The 17,572-nt window shown below is 42.4% G+C and overlaps 1 protein-coding gene across 2 annotated transcripts in view; it reads left to right on the top strand.

Moving 5' to 3' along the window:
* The window catches only part of cdk19 (cyclin dependent kinase 19), a 58,811-nt gene extending 41,645 nt beyond the window's left edge, over positions 1-17,166 (top strand). Inside the window, exons 5-14 of one of the 2 annotated variants that reach the window (XM_069705812.1) lie at positions 4,348-4,405; positions 5,388-5,519; positions 6,386-6,529; positions 6,964-7,033; positions 7,120-7,192; positions 8,847-8,944; positions 9,163-9,241; positions 12,892-13,137; positions 13,373-13,447; positions 15,500-15,589. In XM_069705812.1, the coding sequence (XP_069561913.1) occupies positions 4,348-4,405; positions 5,388-5,519; positions 6,386-6,529; positions 6,964-7,033; positions 7,120-7,192; positions 8,847-8,944; positions 9,163-9,241; positions 12,892-13,137; positions 13,373-13,444 (972 nt within the window). In that variant the 3' untranslated portion in view covers positions 13,445-13,447; positions 15,500-15,589. Of the gene's footprint in view, positions 1-4,347; positions 4,406-5,387; positions 5,520-6,385; positions 6,530-6,963; positions 7,034-7,119; positions 7,193-8,846; positions 8,945-9,162; positions 9,242-12,891; positions 13,138-13,372; positions 13,448-15,499 lie in introns of both variants that reach the window. The other variant, XM_069705811.1, reaches the window with a different exon arrangement.
* Positions 17,167-17,572: the final 406 nt, after the last annotated feature.

The following is a 17,572-nucleotide window of genomic DNA, read 5'->3' as shown; positions in this document are numbered from 1 at the left end:
AGTTTGGGAGACAAAGATGTAGATGGTTTTGTAAAAGAGGGCCATGTCTCTGAGGATTTGGGTTTACTGGCCCTCAGTGGGACCGAGTGTTTATTTTCCCGCGGCTGCTGATCCATTTATGAAACTAACCAACTGTAACTGATTCGTTTCATCGGCTGAATCAAAAAGGAAGTCTCAATCTCGAGGCATGAAGCACAATTCACTGTATATTTCACTAACAGCAGTGAACATCCTAAACTCAAAGGGCCTGATTTACTAACATCTGAAATAAAGGTACTAAATTCCGTGTTTATTCCAAAGGTTTTCACATTTATTTTGCACCCGTTTTCCAGGAGGTTTACGAAGAGTAATTGTGTCACTGATATCAGGCGCAAATCGCTGTATTTAAATGAGTTTGTGTGTGTTGAAGTGATTCCAGCCTTGAAAAACACAGAATGACCGCAAAAGGAAAAGGAAATCCGATCCCATTGAAATGAAGAAATATAAATATAACAAGAACAAAATGCTATATAGGAGATTATTAGCAAGAAAGTCAATGCGGGAAAAAGAAAAAGGTCAATAGATGAAACTAAGAGAAGATGGCACAATATTCGGCGAAAAATAAAAACAAAAATGGCTTAAAAAGAGTCGTAAGAGGTTTTTCATTGCTGGTATTGGGTGACTCCTTCTTGTTGTTGACTGTAAATTGTACTTAAATGCACACAAAATCACTCCTATATTTACTTTCAGGCTTAGTAAATATGATTGCGGGTGCTAAATTTCTGTGTTTGTATTTCCTCTCCCAGTATTTTACAAGTTCAAGTAGAAACGCTCCAAAGTGACACGTGTTCATTCAAACACGAAGAATGGACAGCGTGTGTTAAACTGCTCCTTTGAAAGACTGAATCCTTGCTGCTCGTCAGTGGATCAGCTGGACATTTGTTTGGTGGCTGGTGTGAAGTTTGCGCGTGTTTTTACATGATAACCTTCAGTAAATCAGGCGCACACTGTGTTTCAACAGCATTTTAACACGTTTTTATGTCCCTCCTGAGCAGTTTTATATATGTATTTATTTTAGAAAGAACAACTATTTTTCCTCAGTAGGTTGCTTGCTCATTTAGCATTTTGAAGAGGCACTGACACTCTCTCAGGTCTTTTACAGAACATTCAAGAAGTAATGACTGTTTTTCAAACAGCCCAGATGAATATGTTCAGGCGGGGCATATTAATTCAGTTCAGCCTGTTTAGAATTTGAAAGAGGAGCTGGTGAGCCTGAACTCCTCGGGCCTTTCAAGAGACGCCTGTCTTTGTGTTTGACGATCGCGGCGGGTCGTGTTGTGGGCGTGAATAATAGACCTCATTATTAGGGCTGTTTCTATGACAACAGGACGTGTTTGCCAGGCAGATCTAAGCCCGCCGAGCCGAAGGGTTTCACATTCGCACAGACACCCAGAGAGGCCGTTTGACCACAAGCAGAAACTGCTTCCTGCTGCATGAGAGGGAAACTCCAAACTTCAAAAACATGGGGACATTTTCAAGAAAGAGACTGTTTCATATCCCTGGGAAATTTAGAGAATAACGGCACGGTACATCTAACCCCGGATTATATGTAGGAAGTGTATTTGTTGATTGGTTTGTCGAGCAGTCGTTTCAAAAACACATCAGTCTCAATGGCTTTGAGCCCATGTTGCCCTCGCTGTGACCCCTGAAACAATTGTGAAAAACACAAACGCTGTGGAAATACTTCTTCTTGAAGCTACAACAATTCATATTTTTTTATTGTAACAATTGATCAAATGACTTCATTTCATGAAAAAGGTTTTACGTGTAGTTTATTTTTTAACGTCTTTGGACTTTGGATTTGATGAGAGAAGTTGAATGGGAGTCTATGGAGCCGGAGGCTTTTTGGAGCCGACCTCTAGTGGCACTCGCTGGTATTGCAGCTGAAGACACTTCTGCATGTTCAGACCTGGACACTACGAACACTTTTATATCCAGTCTGTAGTTTTATATCCAATCAATGCTTGTTACACTACTTTGAAGCGGGCAAAAAAAATAAATTCACTTGTCCAGCTTTATGGTTGCACTAATCTGTGTTTATGGATCAACGACTGTCCGTATGAGAAAGTGTTCACATGTAGTGACAAACACATAATTACCACTGAACTCCTTTTTTGGGGGGGCCGCAGTAGTCAGCTGTTTTCAGCAGAAAATCTTTGATGAACACATTTCACAATTCCTGCCCAACAGCTAACACGAGACACAGTTAGCGACGAGCTGGTGAACGTAGTGAAGCATCTTTGCTGTATTAAATCCAGATATGTCCCTGAGGAGCTGTGAATAGTAACCCGGAGCTAAAACAAAGTGAATATTGGACTTACATCCGTCAAGTGGCCTCAGGCGCGACTTCAAATGAATCCCATGTTGCTTTGTGTCTGCGGGATGTGTACCGTAAACACACAACCGTTTATAACCATGTTTGCAAACCCTATTTCATAATGTGGTGATATGTCAACACTTCAAAATGGGAAAACCGTGAACTTTTCCAGCTTTAAAGCTTCAATAATCATTCTGCTAACATGGATCAAGTCCATGCATGTGAAAGTTTCCACATGTCATCCAACAGAAAATTACCTCTACACTCTTTAATTTCCCTCAGCTGTATTTTAGGGTTTGTCAGCGTAATGTTTTGCAGCTTGTTTTCAGTCGCACTGTGTGCTACCTGCCCAGAACCCAACAGTGTTCACCGATCAGATTTTCATTTTGGCAGGAATAAAGGCAGATATTTCCCTCAGGTGTTGCAGAACAAACCAAAGTTAATATTGGAAAGACATATTAAAAAATGACCGGAGGCATAACTGCTGCATACAATATGCAAATGTTTACTGTCATGTTTGCTAAAACTACTTTAGAGCAGCTGTTTTCAGAGCCTCCAAAAAAAAAGTATAGCAATAAAGCTGCCTTAATTTTTTTCAATATTAAAAAAGTTTACATGACTGTGCAATGTAAAGAAAAAAAAAGGTCACCATTAGTGACAAAAGCACAGAAAATGATTTAGGTCTCTATTGCCCATTATTTCGTTTTTTCAGTGTTACTGTTATGGTCAGTTGTCACCGCTACAGCTACAGTAGACACAGCTACTCTCTATAGACCCAGACTTAGAATTTTCCACTGACAACCAAAAGTGCAAAGATATGAGAGACTGAACCTCCAGAAAGCAGGCGGGTGAAACGTCATGATGGCATAACTATTTTTGGACTTCAGGGAAATATCTAAACATGCCTTAAAAGGTTTTTTTTTAGTGGTATAAATACAACCCTGTTTCCCAAAAAGTGTCAAATGTAAATAAAAACTGAATGCAATGGTTTGCAAATCATGCAAACCCATAAGATAGACCGAAGGCAACATATCAAATGTTGAAACTGAGAAATGTTTTTGTTTTATGAAAAATATTTGCTCTTTTGAATTTGATGGCAGCAACACGTCTCAAAAAAGCTGTTTAAACTTAAAAACACCTGGAACACCTCAACTAATTAGTTCAGCAACATTATTGGGTACAAAAGCAGCGTCCTATCCTAGAGTCTCAACAGAGAAGACAGGGAGAGCTTCACCAAGGTGGAAGACTTCATGGGCAAATAGTGCAACAAATAAGAATAAGAAATGTTCCTCAATGTAAAATTGCAAAGGATTTTGGTAAATTCTTGGTAAATTCTCAACATCAAGGTGTCCTGAAACTTTGTCCATCACGAGCTCCAAAATTTCCATCGAGGACGCTGATTTGTTGTGAATTCAGCTTGCTGAAAAACTAACGGCACCTTTAAATCCTTTGATAAATAAAACGCGTCAGACTGCATCATCAGACCCTTTTTCAAAGCTATCGCATCTTTTATTTTTCGTGGTCAGTGGATTGACAGCTTTTACTCCCACGAGCATGATTTAGTCTGAAAACACTTTCTCTGAAAACCAGACGAGCGCAGGCAGGTGCTCAGGTGTGTTTGACCCCTTCCCTGTGTGTGTGTGTGTGTGTGTGTGTGTGTGTGTGTGTGTGTGTGTGTGTGTGTGTGTGTGTGTGTGTGTGTGTGTGTGTGTGTGTGTGTGTGTGTGTGTGTGTGTGTGTGTGTATATGCTGAGTTTAAGTGCACTTGTGCAAAATGTGACTGGAGTCATGTGGTCGTGTGGCTCAATATCCATCGGGGTAGATGATACAGGTCACTGAGCACATTTCTGAAAAGAGAAGCACTGATAATATTGAGTTTATCTCTGAAAGTAGTGTCCCATGTGACTGCAGCACTCATAAAGGTCAAGTGAGGACTAATTTTGTTTATATTATATGCAGTGTGTAATATCTGTCTGTCTCTGCTCCCACAGAAACCTGCGAACATCCTGGTGATGGGGGAAGGTCCAGAACGAGGAAGAGTCAAAATCGGTAAAGCAGATTAAAAAGAACTTTGTGTTGACTGCTTGTCTGATGCAGAGCTGTAAATTATACAGCTTGCAGATGCTGCTATCATCGTGCTACTGGATCAATACGGCTGTTGACTTGTTTGAATGTCCAATGGCTGCAGCGTTGAACTTTCACCCTCTGAGAGGTTGACGGGCAGCTCAGATCAGTGCGATTACATAAGCCAGCTGGCCAGCGGACTGTTGAAGGGTAATGCTGCACTGCTGGAGTCTATTTTTAAACCCTGTGCTCCCAGTAATAACTCTTAAGTTGTTGCTCCAGTGCTGCCAGAGTCTCTACAACTGGTGCTGTGGAGGATTTGACTGGACTAAATGACCTTAACTCCAGCAGGAGCCAGTTCAACAGATGTTGAGTGGATCTGCTGATCTCCTCTCAGTCCCCTGTTATATATCTTTATTGTTATATGGATCTGAATGTTTGTTTTATTATTAGACTTTTTACTTCCTTACAGAGAAGTTCACACTCTAAAACATTTTTATCTTCAATTTTTCCTCATTTTAGAGCTGCTCTAAAGATCACTCTGGTTGTAATTAGGAATCTGTGTCTTCATAAATATATCACTTCATTTACTTCAAATTTGGGACTTAATTTGAGGCCCTGAATGCCATTTTGGCAAAGACAAAGAAAATGCTTTTCTCTTTTCATTGAAACTATGACTGTGTTTTTACGCAAAAAGATTTGTGCATCTTTAACAAAGTAGTTGTTTCATATTGAGCTGTGGTGTGTGTGTACTATGTTAGATCCGTCATCCATGTGAACAAACTGACAGCATCAGACTCTTGGCTGGGGTTTGATTAGCGAGTGGGAGGGGCTATCTGAGTTGGGAGGAGCCTGCGGCCCTGACAGAAGCCTTGGACTGAGTCCCGCCTTCATTCCTTCCATATCTCTCTCTGATAATGCCTTTTGTTTGCTGACTGCATCTATCTTCTCCGCACACTTCCTGCAGCCGATATGGGTTTCGCCCGACTCTTCAACTCTCCCCTGAAGCCGCTGGCGGACCTCGACCCCGTGGTGGTGACATTCTGGTACAGGGCCCCCGAGCTGCTGCTGGGAGCCCGGCACTACACCAAAGCTATTGGTGAGTCAGGGGTCACATGGGTGAAAAAAAAAACATAATCAAGAGGTTAAAACCAGCCGTGAACGTAAAACTATCTGCAGCACCCCCCCCCCCCACACACACACACACACACACATCATGTGACCCGTGTTTTTTAGTGGGAGTGTCTACATGTCTATATTTATCATGTCCTGCAACATGAGACAACAGTGAGTCTGTTTCATGATAGTCTTCAGTACTGACTGGAAGGCAGGAGACCGCTGTCAACCTGCTCATGTAGATTTCACCTTAAATATTAACGTAACATCAATCTTATCATTTTATTTCAAATAATGTTGTTAAAGCAAGTTTTTCACACTTTGCTTTGCAGCAGCAACAAGAGAAGATATCGTAAAAAGGAAAAAAAAAAAAAATTGTTAAATGTAAATCACATCAACCCATATATTTGCAATTAGACCAAAGACAACATATCAAATGTTGAAACAGAGAAATGTTATTGTTTTGTGAAAAATATCTGCTTATTTTGGGTTTGATGGCAGCAACACGACTTGAAAAGGTTGTGACAGGATCAACAAAAGACTGGAGAAGTTGTGTAACGCTAAAAAAAAACCACCTGGTGGAACATCTGACAAGCCGGGAAACAGGGTTGAAGATTATCAGTCGTTTGGTCAAAACATAAAATCCATCTTCTAGCAGCCTCTGAATGCAGGAGGATTAATGCCCCGGAGCTGCTGATTCTCAAGACCACTCAGACTAAGTGGCGTGTGTGTGTGTGTGTGTGTGTGTGTGTGTGTGTGTGTGTGTGTGTGTGTGTGTGTGTGTGTGTGTGTGTGTGTGTGTGTGTGTGTGTGTGTGTGTGTGTGTGTGTGTGCGCGTGCATGCTTCAGATATTTGGGCGATTGGCTGCATCTTCGCGGAGCTGCTAACATCGGAGCCCATCTTTCACTGTCGCCAGGAGGACATCAAGACCAGTAACCCGTTCCATCACGACCAGCTAGACCGGATATTCAGCGTCATGGGTTTCCCCGCAGGTCTGCACACATGCGCACAACTACAGCTACACACACACACACACACACACACACACACACACACACACACACACACACACACACACACACACACACACACACACACACACACACACACACACACACACACGAGGTCTGGAACAAGTTTTCATTTTCTAATTTTGGATTTCCATTTCAAACCAACGTGAGTCGTGTGGAGGACAACAGGACACACAGTCATCATACTTCATACTCAGCTGCATATCATTGTCAAGAGTTTTACAGCACAATTTTCACAATTTTGTGATGTGTTTACTTACCCAACTCCAAGAAGTCATTTTTCAAACATGTTACACGCCTGCTGCTGCGGGAACCAGAACTTGTGTCCATTTGTAAGTAGAGTTTATGAGAGTCGGTTGAATTCTAGCATTAGCTTGGTTGTGTCTTCTCCACAGATAAAGACTGGGAAGACATCAGGAAGATGCCAGAGTACCCCACACTGCAGAAAGACTTCCGGAGGACGACGTGAGTGGACGCTGCGACCGTCAGTCCATCGTCGGAGACTCATAAAGAACATGTTCAACACGTTGTCGTTGTGTTTCCTCCTCCAGGTATGCAAACAGCAGCTTAATCAAATACATGGAGAAGCATAAAGTCAAACCGGACAGCAAAGTTTTTATGTTGGTAAGTTTCCATCACTTCAGAGGACTTCACGTTGATTTACAATCATTTCCAGGAACTTCCCATCCTGAACTATTTAACTAACTCTAAACCTAAACTCAAAGCACCATAAAACTGAAGTATTCATGTTATGGGATGAGACAGATCCACACAGTGACTCTGAAAAACACATTTATGTCCCGACAACATGAGGAAAAACTGCACAAATCAAAAAGATGAAAGAATGTTTGTAATTTTAGTTTCTTTATGTGCTAATGTACGTATGGACAGACGATAGAAGAGTGAACATTGTGTTGAACTGCGTTATGACTGACGGAGGTATGAGAGAGTGATGTCACAGAGAAACATGTTGCACATTGGTCAACACATCGTTGCTTCATAGTTGTGTGTGCGTGTGTGTGTGTGTGTGTGTGTGTGTGTGTGTGTGTGTGCGTGTGCGTGTGCGTGTGTGTGTGCGTGTGTGTGAGACTTCCTCCTCGTTGTTAACATTGCATTACATTACATTACATTTATCTGACTCTTTTATCCAAAGCGACTTACAATAAGTGCATTTCAACCATGAGGGTACAAACCAGAACAACAAGAATCAAGAAAATACAATTTCTTCACGAAAGCCAAACTACAAAGTTCTATCAGTAAGTTCCATTTTAAGCTACTAAAGTTCTACTGTTCAAGGTAAAGTCTGAAGAGGTGTGTTTTTAGTTTGCGGCGGAAGATGTACAGAGTTTCTGCTGTCCTGATGTCGGTGGGGAGCTCATTCTACCATTTAGGAGCCAGGACGGCAAACAGTCGTGATTTAGTAGAGTGTTTAGCTCAGTGAGGAGCAACAATTGTCATTTTAAGCGATCAGCATGTTTTTCACCAGTAGAACACTTTTTGTAAAAAGATGTGAGAGATGAAGACATCAGTAAAAAGGTTACAACATCTCATGGATCCAATCATCACCTCCAGTTCTTCTTTTGTTACCAATCCTTGGTGGATCTGCTTGTTTTCTCAGGTTGGTTGTCTTGTTGAAGGGTCGACTTCCAGTTCAGCTTCAGCTTTTAGACATACGGCTTGATGATATCGTTTAGCTCGCTGACATTATATAGTAATCAAGGACTGGAAGCTGCCATTCTTCAGACTCATCAGCATCCACAGCCTTTTTTTTCTGAAGGCCTTAGAGAGCTCTTTAGATCTCGACATGATGACACCACAGCACTTTGAATGACACAGGCTCCACCTGTCACTCACTAAAGAGGTTCTCATCAATCACCTCATCTGGAACCGCTGGTTCTCATTTGATGGATCTGTAGGTGTCATCAATGTACTTACTTTGTTGTGTATAAAAAGGGCTGTAAGTTTCCCCATCAATGAACCCTGGTGTCACTGTGACCTCATACTGCTTCAATTCAAGTCCCCTGTGATGCTGCACAGAGCAACAACATAAACATGTAATCCTATGGGTCCATCCTTCTCCACATGGCGGTCTGCATCAGTAGATACAGTATCTCTGATTATTGATCACGGTGAGATGCAGGTGAAAACAAAAAAGCTAGTGAGTTCCCAGGTCAAGAATCACCTTAAAAAAAACTAAAACACACCCGTGTTGCATATTGTCATGAGAAAGAGCTCCAGACGTCCTGAGTGTAAATGTCACCGTGTTCTTTGCCGTCAGCTGCAGAAACTCCTCACCATGGACCCCACCAAAAGAATCACATCGGAGCAGGCGCTGCAGGACCCCTACTTCCTGGAGGAGCCGTTACCAACCACTGAGTGAGCCGTACTAAACTTTTATAAACCAAGTTTCTTTTGTCTTGATTCAGCAAAAGAAGCATAAACCCACAGCGGTTTACTTCTTCAAGTAGGAACGTTATTTCTCGGCCTTCCTGTTTATCCTCCTCCTGTGTTCTGGTTGGCCAAGTGGAGCCGGAGTCGACAGTCTGTTGATGCAGAAACACTTTAACCACAGTTTGATGTGTTGTTGTCTGCAGTGTGTTTGCCGGCTGTCAGATCCCCTATCCGAAACGAGAGTTTCTGAATGAAGATGAGCCGGAGGAGAAAACAGAAAAGGTACGACGACAAGTCACAGCATAGAAATAATGTGATCCACTGGCCATGAAGGGAGTTAATCACAGCATCACGTTCAGTTGTTCCATCTAACAGTCCGTCCGGGATTCATGGACATTTTTTGTGATTGTTGCAATTCAAAAATGTCTAATTTTGCGGTGGATTTTCTCTAAAATTATCATTTAATCTGAAGAGTTTTAAGTATGTTTTTTGCAGTAGAATTACAGGAATTACAAACAATTGCAAGCGGAAAAAAAAAAGTTGATTTCTTTTTAAGCACTACCCGATAAACAATGATATGTGATCACTTTCTGTGATAATAATCATGCTGCACATCAGAAAAATTTTGTTCTAATCTTTTTTATGTATTTATTGAACTTAGAAAACCGTGGAGATAAAAGCTCCTAAAAGCCCCTAAAAGCTGCTAAAAGCTGCACATGTTTCCAGAACAGACCGTCTGTGACTGGAATATAGAAACAAGGACCACATCAGCTGTCAAAATAAGAGCTTTAGATGCTGTTTAATTAATGTTCATTCAACACATACACCTGCTGGATGAAACAAACAAAGAGACGTCTCTGACAACTGTACGTGTGGAGAAAACTCATTTAACATCCAGTAATATGGAATCACTTCCTTTGATCACAAACATTTAATCAGATCATTTTAATGTGAAGACCACATTCCCCACAAACCCCGTCACTTCCTGTTTCTCCTCTTTTATTTGGTGATGGAAATAGGAGCAGAGACTTTCTGGTTGTTATTGTTAATATAGAAAGTTTTGTTTGAAAATAATATTTTATACCATAATAGTTTCAGCTCAGATTCTGCTGAAGACATTTGTTGCGGAAAAAAAAATTGCAAGCTCCCACAAATATTGTAGAGATTGCTTGAATTTGCATTCATTATTGCGATCGGCAGTCCAGGAAATTCCTGGAGGGACTGCTTTAATACCTCCTGCTTACTTGATTTGATCAGTATTATAATAGTCATATAGTGTATCTGTGGTGGCGGGGCGTGATTTGGCTCAGCTGTAGGAGGGACTGATTGGGGGAGTGGTTCAGGGAAAGGTGCCTGGAAGAGGCTTAATTAGCCTCAGCTGAAATCAATGACTGATTGTCCCTCTCTTCCCTTAAAAACCCAAGCAGCAGGACACGGAAAGGAAGGCTGGTTGTGTGGCATGTGTTCAAATGCCCGGCAGGAGAGCACCAGAGTTAAAAGTGATCGTTTGTGTGGAATAAACAAATTGGAACATTGTACTTTGGTGGGTTGTTGTGCGTTCAGCCGCTGGGACCCACAGTGACTGCAAAGATGTCTGTCACAGTATCACCTCCAGCAGTAAGACTTAAGTCTTAAGATTGGGTATGAGTCTTTCTCCACTTTTGTTGACAGCATAAGTTACACAGCCGTAAACATTAGTCTTCGCCCCCACTGACAGTCATGGGTTTACCTTCATTAAAAGTCTCACACATAAATAACTTAAGAATTAAACTATAGTTTTGTGTTGTTTATCTAAAAGCTCAAAACTGGCTGCATTGGAAGTTTCAGGCTCCACAGCGGTGTGAGGTCGTATCATCCAAGAGATGAAAGAGGAAGAAAAACAGCAGCTGGACAAACACCTGCAGCCGCTTCATAGTTCACAGCACCAAAGTCTGATTTATGTCTGCTCTGTTACACTAACAGGTTGGTCTGTAGTACAAACAAATATCTTTCACAGTTAACCGGTCAGCTGGTTGTGGGTTTGTTTCTGATTGGTTCCTGATGGCACAGAGAGAAGAAGCTGCTTCAGGTTTATAGAGAGGACGCTGATGTTTTGATGTCGTCATGTTTCTGTCTGTCAATACGCCATTAATATAAAACCACCGTGCACATAAAGAGGATGATCAAACACTGTTCTGCATGATGCTTGTTTTTATTGCCTTTAATGTAAACAAATATAAATACATAAATAAATAACAAACATAAATCTACATTTTAATGGGAAACTGATTGCCTCGACAATATCATAACTGCTCTCAAATACGGAGTTCATGTTTGCACTGCTTATATATTATATGAAGCATTATTTTCAATGGGGGAAATTACAATGACTCATGAATATAAAAATAAATATATGGCCAGTGAAAAATGTACATGATAAAACACCAAATCCTCACATGGGACGAACTGTAATGATTTTACTTTGAGAATTGAAATAATTAATGAATTACAAAATTAATTTTGACTGATTAATATATTTCTTCAGCTGTGAGGATGAAACTTCTCACCACGTTGACTGGCTGTCAAAAACTTGATTTATGAGATGTATGAAGTCAAACTATCCTTTTTTAGATTGTGGGTGATATTTTCAATATTATCTGGCAAATTGTCACCACTCTCAGCTACCAGTCACATGCTTTCATTATCAGGTGAAAAATCCTCCCATCTCACACTTTTATTTTGTTTTTTTTTAAGCTCCATGCTTTTATTGTGGAATATTTAGAATGTTAAATTACAGCCCGTCAGCTTTTCATCAGTTTGGAACATCTGCCATGTTTTAGATGACGGTTTGATCATCTCAGTTAACCAGATGTGTTCGGACACTTTTACTTTCCACCCGTAAGGGAACAGATTTCTTTACATACAGGACAGGTTCAGTTTAATGTTACAGCAGCTCGAGTGCCGTTAGAAACCACAGCATCTCCTCCGTCCTTTTACTTCTTTCTCCAGTGTAATAAATCCCCGCAGGGATTCAGCTGTGACTTTGCCAGAGGCAGAAACACAGTGTCCATGGTGGGATGAAGTGCAGCAGCAGGCTGACCTTGGTATATTGGGCCCGTTGGGTCTCGTCGCTGCAGCTGAAAAAGCTGCTCCATGTTTTTAAAAAGCACATCTCTGTTATGCAATCTAAAGGGAGCGTGAGCGCTGAGACAGAGAGAGAGATACCTCCACGTAACTTCTGGGAAGCCTCGGCTGCTGCTTCATATTCACAGCAGCTGTCTTCGTAGCATCAAACGATCGCTCCGGAGAACGAGGCGTGTGAGACTCTCAAGCTCGGTTTGGTTTGGATTTATTCTGCCATAAACAACCTGCAAATAACTCACCTTCAACATATAGAACAGAGATGTGCCCAAACAAATATAGAAAATCAAGCAAAATTAAACAAACTGCATTAAACTGAAACTTGACACAGGAAGAAAAATGTTATCTCATAGTATACCGTGTATGTTCAAAGTAAAATGCAAAGAGCAATTTTTTTTTAGCCACTGCACCTTTAAAGTATCCAAAGTAGCTATATATATGAATTTTAAATTCATTTTTACGATACATAGTATTTACGAGTCTCTGATATGCATAAACACCTGAATAGACCTGTGAAATACTGAATCCTGTAAGTAATAATCACCCATTTAATCATTTGAAATATTAGAGGTAGTATATGAAGCTTGCTTGTAAATAAACCAAATCTTTATTTTTGTCTTGAACCCTGACTGACCTTTAATGTCCACCCCCCTCCCACACACACACACACACACACACACACACACACACACACACACACACACACACACACACACACACACACACACACACACACACACACACACACACACACACACACACACAGAGCCACACTCGGTTCTGCTAAGCCTCTGTCGGTTGTGCCCCTGCAGAACCAGACCCAGCAGCACCAGCAGACGACAGGCCAGACTCAGGCCCAGAACCAGCAGCAGACGGCCCCCCAGCAGGCCCCATCCCAGCAGAACTCGGCTCAAACCAACGGCACCGCCGGAGCCACGGGGGCCACCGCCGGCGGAGGCCTCCTCCACGGGCAGGACCAGGGCCCCCCCAACAAGAAACCTCGGATCGGGCCCTCTGGGGCCACCTCAGGCACTGGGGTGCTGCAGTCAGACTACCAGGTCAGTCGGAGCAGTTGTTGTTCCAAAAACTATTAAAAGCCCATCAGTGAGCCTCACTGACACGTTCCTTTATTAGCATGAACACACACCATCCTGCTGCCACTAATACGCACTACAACTCCACATGTGGTTTCATCTGCAGCTAAAAATAGCTCCCAACAAATGCACCAAGTCCTCCTGTTTGAGCTGCATGTGATTACAAATCTAAATATATGTCTGTCGTCTAATTTTAAAGACATTTCTTCAGAAAGAACCAAGAGCCTTCAGACCAGACAGGTCCGGGGAGTGTAAAGGTGTGAAGACGTGAACCGTAGGTTTTAGAATTTGTAAACATTTGTTATTAGAGAGGATTTTTGTATAATGGAGTGTTATCTTCAAACCTGACTCTTGTGACTGTACTGGCTGTTTTTCTAATCTAACTTTGTGAAGGTCTGTGAAGTCTTTTGTATTTTCCACATCTTGTCTAAGATATCCAACATAAAGTGTAAAGTTCCCCCAAAACAAACTGAGTCGTGATTAAAGTGTGTCACGTCCAAATGGCACGTGGACCAGAAGACAATAGAAATTCATCCGTTGTGAAAGTGACAGGTGACCCTGATTGGACTGAAAGGCTTCCAGACCATCTGACTCCTGCTCTCAAACTATTTCTTTTCTTTTCACTCCTCCATCTTGGACTTTTTGAACAACTATAAACACTTCAACCTGAGTGTTGGGAAGCATCCTCTACCAGCTACTTATGAGTTACTTATTTATATCAGTTTATAAACCAGTTTATAATTTTAGGCATCAAGTTCACCAGATCAGCCAAAAAGTTTTACTAAATGCTTATTATATCTCTAAATTACCATTAACCACCCTATTTGATCTGTATTGAATCATCATAATATATTATAACATAGTGCATATCAATATGTTCATATGATGAAGGAGGATCCATAAGAATTCCCTTTTATAGTCGGATTAATCCACCTCACAGTGTCCGCACTTCCACTTCCACGTCAGACAGCACCAGCCGGGTGTCTCTCCGATAAGGATGGTGCAATCCGCCCCGTCCGGCTGATATCGGTCCGGTGAGCCTTTGTTTGGACTCAGGCGTCCGCTGTGTTGTTGGCTTGACGTTCATCACGGGGGCCGAAAGGAGGAGAGATTTCTGAGACAGCGATGAAATACAGCCTTGTGCAAAAGTTTGGCCGAATGACACGTTTTGTTTTGTTGACTTTAAGTGAAAAGAAGGGAGAAAAAAAAAACCTGAACACACGATGAACATGAGCCAAGATAACGCTCTGTTTGTTTTTATTTCATATTTCATTTGTCCAAACTTTAGAGGACAACTGCAAGGCGCCTATTCATCATTACTGCACAGAGCAAGGCTGGTGTCAGCGAGGCCACGTGGAGGCGACAGGATCAGGCGTATAGATTATTATATACACGTAAATATAAAAGTCAGGACCGGAGCTGCATATGAGACAGCTGGCAGCTGTCAGGCCTCAGCAGATGTATAAATACACCAGAGAACGCACATACCGGAGGGTGGGGGAGGGGGTTGGGGGGTGCTGTCTGACAGGGCCGTCACTGTCGGCGTCCTACTTTTCCCCTCATCGATCCGGATCTCTAGATATCCCAGCATGCACTGCTCTCCAATCATTGTCATTAACAGCAGTAATGTTGCACATGTGACCGGGTCCCTTCAGGTCACGAGTTGTGACTCGGTGTCGTCCTCTGATCTGAGTGGTTCTGTCCTGAGCGGATCCATCCGGACCCGCTTGGAACAGCTTTAGGCAAAGGTGATGAACACTTTGTTCCTGGTGGAAGTCTCCTTTATTTGAGGTCATCTGTGATTTCCTATTTCACTTCCATGAGCTATCCAGATGTCTGGATTTCAACTCACAATCCAAGTATGTAAATTAGACTGTTCAGTTTATTAGAAGCCTCTGAGGTTGTCCTCCGTCCGGGCAGGTTTCCATCCCCGTACAGCTCAGCTCTGCAGTAATTAGCAGCTACTAACCCTCTGATAAAGGGCAGCTGCTCAGATGGTAGAACGGGTTGCCCACCAATCGGAAGGTTGGTGGTCCAATCCCCGGACGCTCCTGTCCACGCGCACAAGTGTCCTTGGGCAAGACACTGAACCCCCAAGTTGCGTACCATTGGTGTGTGAATGTACTCCTGGAGGCGAGCACCTTGCATGACAAACCTTTAGGTGATAAAGACCATTTCATTTTAAATGAATTATTATTATACATAAATATTATATACATTTTCAGGAAAAAAAACCCTGTAAAAGTGAGAATGTTTCCCAGGCGGATGATGAGTAAACTTTGGCAGACCTCTTTATTAATAACAACTCACCTTCTCCCTCCTTCAGCACTCCGGCTCCCGCCTTGGTTACCAAAGCAGCGTCCAAGGCTCCGCTCAGCCCCAGAGCACCATGGGATACTCGTCCTCCTCCCAGCAGAGCTCCCAGTACTCCCACCAGACCCACCGTTACTGAGTCGCTTCCCAAACCAGCAGAGGAAGCTCCTCCTCCTCGTCTTCGACCGACCCTCAGCAACCTCAGCAGGCGTCACCGCGGCGCCCTCGGCCCCGACGTCCCGGCCCGACCCCTCCCTTCCTCCCCCTCCCTGCATTACATCATTCCATCCTCCTTCTCAGCCTGCCCTCGCCTTTGACCTTTGACCTGACAGCCTTCGGTGGGACTGTAACATGAAGGCAAGCAGACATCGGAAGCAAAAAAAATACAACAACAAGAAAACATGTTGTACTGCGACGGGGGACGGGGAGGAAGGGGGGGACGGGGTGAAAGATGTGAAGGCGTCACACAGAACCGAGGCCCGAACACAGGAACCACCGCAGACGGGTTCATATGTATATTATATAGCACCTTTTTATATTGGATTTGTTTTTCTTGCTTGTTTTGCTAGACTTTTCAAGTTTACCTTGATAGTTGATGTCATGAATATTGTTACGTATGGAGGCGAACGGATGGAAACAAAGCGGGAGGAAAAGCCCTTTACCGCCATCAGAGGTGTGAGAATAACCCTGGGAAAAGACAGTCACATGTTTCTACACAGAAAAATCAGCTCTTCAGCTGATGTAATTGCAGGGAAATCTAAAAAAAAAAAAAAAATGCAATCTAACTTCATCTTCTTCTTCTTATAGGGTTTCTACATTTCGATCCGTTTAGATTTGGATTTGGAAAGTAAGAAGAGCAGTTGTGTTTTTACAGCTCTACCTTGTGTATATTGTGATCGCTCCGCCACTTTTAGAGATAAGAAGCGTTGAGATAGTTTCCATGGTTTCCGTGGTTTCCGTGGCTTCCTCTGATGACGGACAGTGGCGTCCTCAGGAGGCCCGATGCTTCTGGTCTTTGATTGACACTTTGCTCTGACACCCATCTGATCATGGACCCTCAAAACTTTCTCAAGGTTTCTGAACACGTAAACGTACAGGGCAGCTAACAGTACCCCCCTCCCCATATGCTTCTTGAGACTGTTACTGCCTGATGTCAGATTATTTCTTTATGTTTTATTGTTATTGTTGTATGGGAGCAAATGTGTGCGTGTGCGTGTGCTGTATGTTTTTTATGCATGTCGTTTATCCTCTTACGTACTACAACTGCACTGACCACTGAACCAATCTGCAAAGAGCTGCAACAAACACCCCCCCCACACACACACACACACACACCTCCCCAGGCCAGCCAGACACTGAGAAGGCGTTTAGATGATTGATGCACGTTCAAAGACAACAGCTGCGCTCTTTAATACACCCTGCAGAGACACCAGCAACTTTTTCAAACTTCATTCTTATGTCCGGTCTCGTCTCCTCCCTGTTTGTTTGGCTTATTATAAGTTCCTCGATGGCAAACAAAAAAACTCAGTGTTGAAATGCAGCATTCACTCAAATACTGCAATGAAAGGAATACTTAGATGTTTTTTGGATATACCTCGTTGACGTTCTTCCTGAGAGTTAGGTGAGAACACTAACGATAGCCGGCTAGTCCAGCTTAGCTGAAAGACTGGAAATGGGGGGGGGGGAGAGAGAGAGAGAGAGAGAGAGAGAGAGATTAGCTAGCCTGTTGATAATCAGAAGGGAACAAGATCAATTTACCAGCAGGTCCAATCTGTGCCAAAGTAACACTTCAGTCTCTGTATCAATGAAACTAATGACATATTCTGCACCGTGCTTATTAGTGAGCTATATTACTACATTTAGTGATATAATATTGTAAAGTATTAATGCTTATATGCAAATATAAGTACAATTTTATTGAATTGCATAGATCGTCTGTTTGGCTCGGGATCAGGCCCGGCTAGCTGTTTCCCCCTGTTTCCAGTCGTTGTGCTAAGCTAAGCTAACAGCTTCGTATATAATGAGAGGGTTATCGGTCTTTTCATCTAACTCTTCCCAAAATGGAAATTTTATTCCTGTTTACATG

Source organism: Brachyistius frenatus, unplaced genomic scaffold (genome assembly GCF_029030835.1).
Source record: "Brachyistius frenatus isolate BFR_SWC_R1_liver_20210118 unplaced genomic scaffold, ASM2903083v1 Contig_59, whole genome shotgun sequence".
Taxonomy (NCBI): domain Eukaryota; kingdom Metazoa; phylum Chordata; class Actinopteri; family Embiotocidae; genus Brachyistius; species Brachyistius frenatus.
Note: the sequence above shows the minus strand (reverse complement) of the source record. Positions and strands in the feature narration are given on the sequence as shown.